The 3,001-nt window shown below is 74.0% G+C and overlaps 1 protein-coding gene across 1 annotated transcript; it reads right to left on the bottom strand.

Moving 5' to 3' along the window:
* Positions 1–24: 24 nt before the first annotated feature.
* MNEG_15754 (hypothetical protein) lies at positions 25–2,538 on the bottom strand (the record flags this gene model as incomplete). The annotated part of the gene is made up of 5 exons (XM_014035775.1): positions 25–133; positions 317–516; positions 812–991; positions 1,210–1,401; positions 1,530–2,538. Coding segments are annotated over 5 exons (1,690 nt in total), but the record flags the coding sequence as incomplete, so codon positions are not given.
* Positions 2,539–3,001: the final 463 nt, after the last annotated feature.

The raw sequence follows: 3,001 nt of genomic DNA, 5'->3' as shown, positions 1-3,001 counted from the left end.
CGCGCGCCCCGGGCCTCGCGCCACGCGCGCGCCGAGCGGGGGCGGCCGCGGCGCGCGGCGGGGCGCCTATGAGCGTCACCTCCTCCACTTGCAGGCGCAGGGACGACTGGTCGTTCAGCAGGGCGGGGCGGACCTGCGCCGCGGCGGGGACACGCGACAGTGGACGGGAGTGAGCAGGTGGCCAGGGTCAGCCTCTTGAGCTGTGGGTGTGGGAGGCACGCCGTGTTGGTCAACCCTTGCGGCAAGCCGTAGCCACCCCTGATATGCATCAAGCCCATGCGAGAGCACAACACATCCCAGGACCTCCGAAACACACCTCTTGGAGCCGCGCCAGTAACGCATCTTCGCCCTCGCCCCGCCCAGCCGCGCCATCGCCATCGCCCGCCGCGCCGCTCGCTGCGGCCGCCGCCGGCGCGGCCGCCGCGCCGTGCGCCGCGTCGTCGGCGGCGGCGCGAGCGTCGGACTCGAGCGCGGCGCGGTCTCGCGGCAGGCCCGGCGAGTGCACGTCCGAGGATACTGCGTATTGGCCGGCCAGCGTGAAATTATGCAGTTTCACAGAGACTAGCTCGCCATCCATCAGTGGCACCATGGCAGGGCCGAATAGCCACGGCTCACCCAGCATCGCGCCCAGCATGCCCCAGACAGCACAGCCCACCTGCCCCCGGCCGAGCTTGACTCGCAGACCGCCACAACAGCCTGCCTGGTCGTGCGCGCCCCCACACATGCACAGGCCCGACTCTCGTTCGCGCCGCCGACGGCAAGCGGACCCCTCGCATCACCCAAAGCCAGCGCAACCCCCGCCCCGCCCCACCTAGCAGGCTGGCCCGCGGCAGCCCCAGCACGCTCTTGTCAATATCCATCAGCACCAGGTCCAGTCCGCTGCGGTTGTCCACCCAGTAGCGCGCCTCGAACGCCACGCGCGCGGTCGCGCTGTCGCGGCGCGGCGGGGCGCGCGCCAGGCTGAGGATGAGCGTCGGCGGCGCGCAGAAGCCTGCCGACGCCGTCGCCGGCGGGGAGCGAGCGGGGCGGGATGGGATCGGAACGACACATGATGATGTGAGAGAGGGTGGTCTGGCGAGGCAAGGGCGCGAGTGACGCCGCGACCAAGGCGGTGGAATTGCAGGCGACGACCGGGAAGCGGCGTGAGCGGCGGCCGCGGGCGGCGGTGGCGGCGCGCGCGAGCATGAGGCCAAGGCGGCGGCGGCCCACCGGGCTTGCCCTCGTGCGCCTCCGCGGCGGCCGCGCCAAGGCCGAGGGCCTGAAGGTGCTGGCTGGCAGACCGCAGCCCCTCCGCGCCCGGGCCTGCGCCGGGCGCGCCGCCGCGCCCCTCGCTCATGCGGCGCTCGAAGACGCGCCGCAGGTGGTCCGACAGGCGCCGCTGCATGGCGCGGACGGGGGCGCCTGCCAGGGGGGGGGTCGCAAGGGGCGCTTGCTCTGTGCCGGCGGTGGCGTTGGTTTGGGTGCACGCGCAGAGCAGTTCCAACTCCCGGCCCCCCTTCATCAATCACAGTAGCCCAGCCGTACCGCACCTGACAGGGTGGCCGCCTGCAACACCATCCCAGCAAGCGCGCCGCGCCGCGCCCCCGGCTCCCGCTCGCGCCTCCGCCGCCCAGCGCGGCGCCCCCGCCCGCCGGTCCCGTCGCCCGCCGCCTCTGGCTCCTCGCCTTCCTGCCCCGCCCCCTCCTCATCCTCATCTCCCTCCTCTTCATCATCCCCGCCCTCCTCTGTCGACGCCCCCGGCGCCTCCTCTGCACTCAACTCAGTCGTCTCCCCTCCCACGCTGCCGCCCGGCCGACTCCTGCCGCCGCCGTCGCGGCCGCTGCCCGCCTCGTCGTCGCTGGCAGGCCCGCCGCCGCCGCCCGCAGCCGACGCCGGACCCGCCCCCTGCTTTCCGTCCCTGACCTCCTCAGCGCCCTCTGACAGCAACTCTCCCGTGTCCACATGCAGGAACGGCGACGGCATGTGATCTGTCCCCGGGCTGCCGCCGCCGTTGCCCTCGCCCTGGCTGCTGAAAATGGTCGCCAGCCGGGCGGCGTCGAACATCGGCGGCTCAGGGGTGGACAGAAGTGACCACGAGCCCGCTTGGCCCGGGGACGACGGGCCTGGGGGCGTAGCCGCCGCGCCGCTGAGCGGAGGGCTTGGCGGGGCGCGTGCCGGGGGCCTGTCCGCGTCGTTCTCCTGCTGCTGCTGCTGCTGCTGCTGCTGCTGCTGCTGCTGCTGTTCTGTTGCGTCCTCCCAGGGCGGCGGCGGCGAGTCGCCCGGCCCGCCATGCACCGGGCTCGCGCCCCGGCTGGCGCCCGGCTCCGAACACATCGCCCGGCCGCCCGAGGCGCGGGGGGACCGCCAGCTGGCGCCGCCCGCGCCGAACCCCGCCTCAGGCGGCCCGCCCCCCGCGCTGCGGCCGCCGCGCGGCGCCTGGGGCGCGCCGGGCGGCGCGGGTCGGTGCGGGCCGGCCGTGCTGGGGGCGCGGCTGGTCGTGGGGGTGGATGCTGCGCTGGCGGCAAACTGAGAGGCGGCGAAGGTCCAAAGATCCACCATCTCGTCGTCTGGGGGTTGTTAGGTCGAGCCGCGGTCGGGGGCGCGGCGCAGGATGAGGGAGGGTGGGGGGCTGTTTTGCCTGTCGGCCATGGGGCAAGCCTTCGGCCCCTGATCAATCAGGTGAACCCTGAGCCCCGTTTGTGAGCCGTCCACCAGGCGCTGTTGGAGGCGGAGCTGCCGCTTACACAGACACACACACACACACACACGCACACACCCATACTCACACCCACACGCACACACATTCACACACACACACACGCACACACACACACACACACACACACGCGCACACGATGGCCTCACCTGTCAGGAACGCCCCAGGCTCTCTGGCCAGCCGCGCCAGCGCTGCCGCCACCCCGCCCGGCGGCCCCGCGGCCGCCTCGGCAATCCGCCGCGCGGCGGCCTCGGCGGCGAGGCCCGCCGCAGCTTGCGCTGCGCCGGGCACATCCGAGCCACCGGC

This window comes from Monoraphidium neglectum (assembly GCF_000611645.1).
Source record: "Monoraphidium neglectum strain SAG 48.87 unplaced genomic scaffold scaffold05634, whole genome shotgun sequence".
NCBI classification, from domain to species: Eukaryota; Viridiplantae; Chlorophyta; class Chlorophyceae; order Sphaeropleales; family Selenastraceae; genus Monoraphidium; species Monoraphidium neglectum.
Note: the sequence above shows the minus strand (reverse complement) of the source record. Positions and strands in the feature narration are given on the sequence as shown.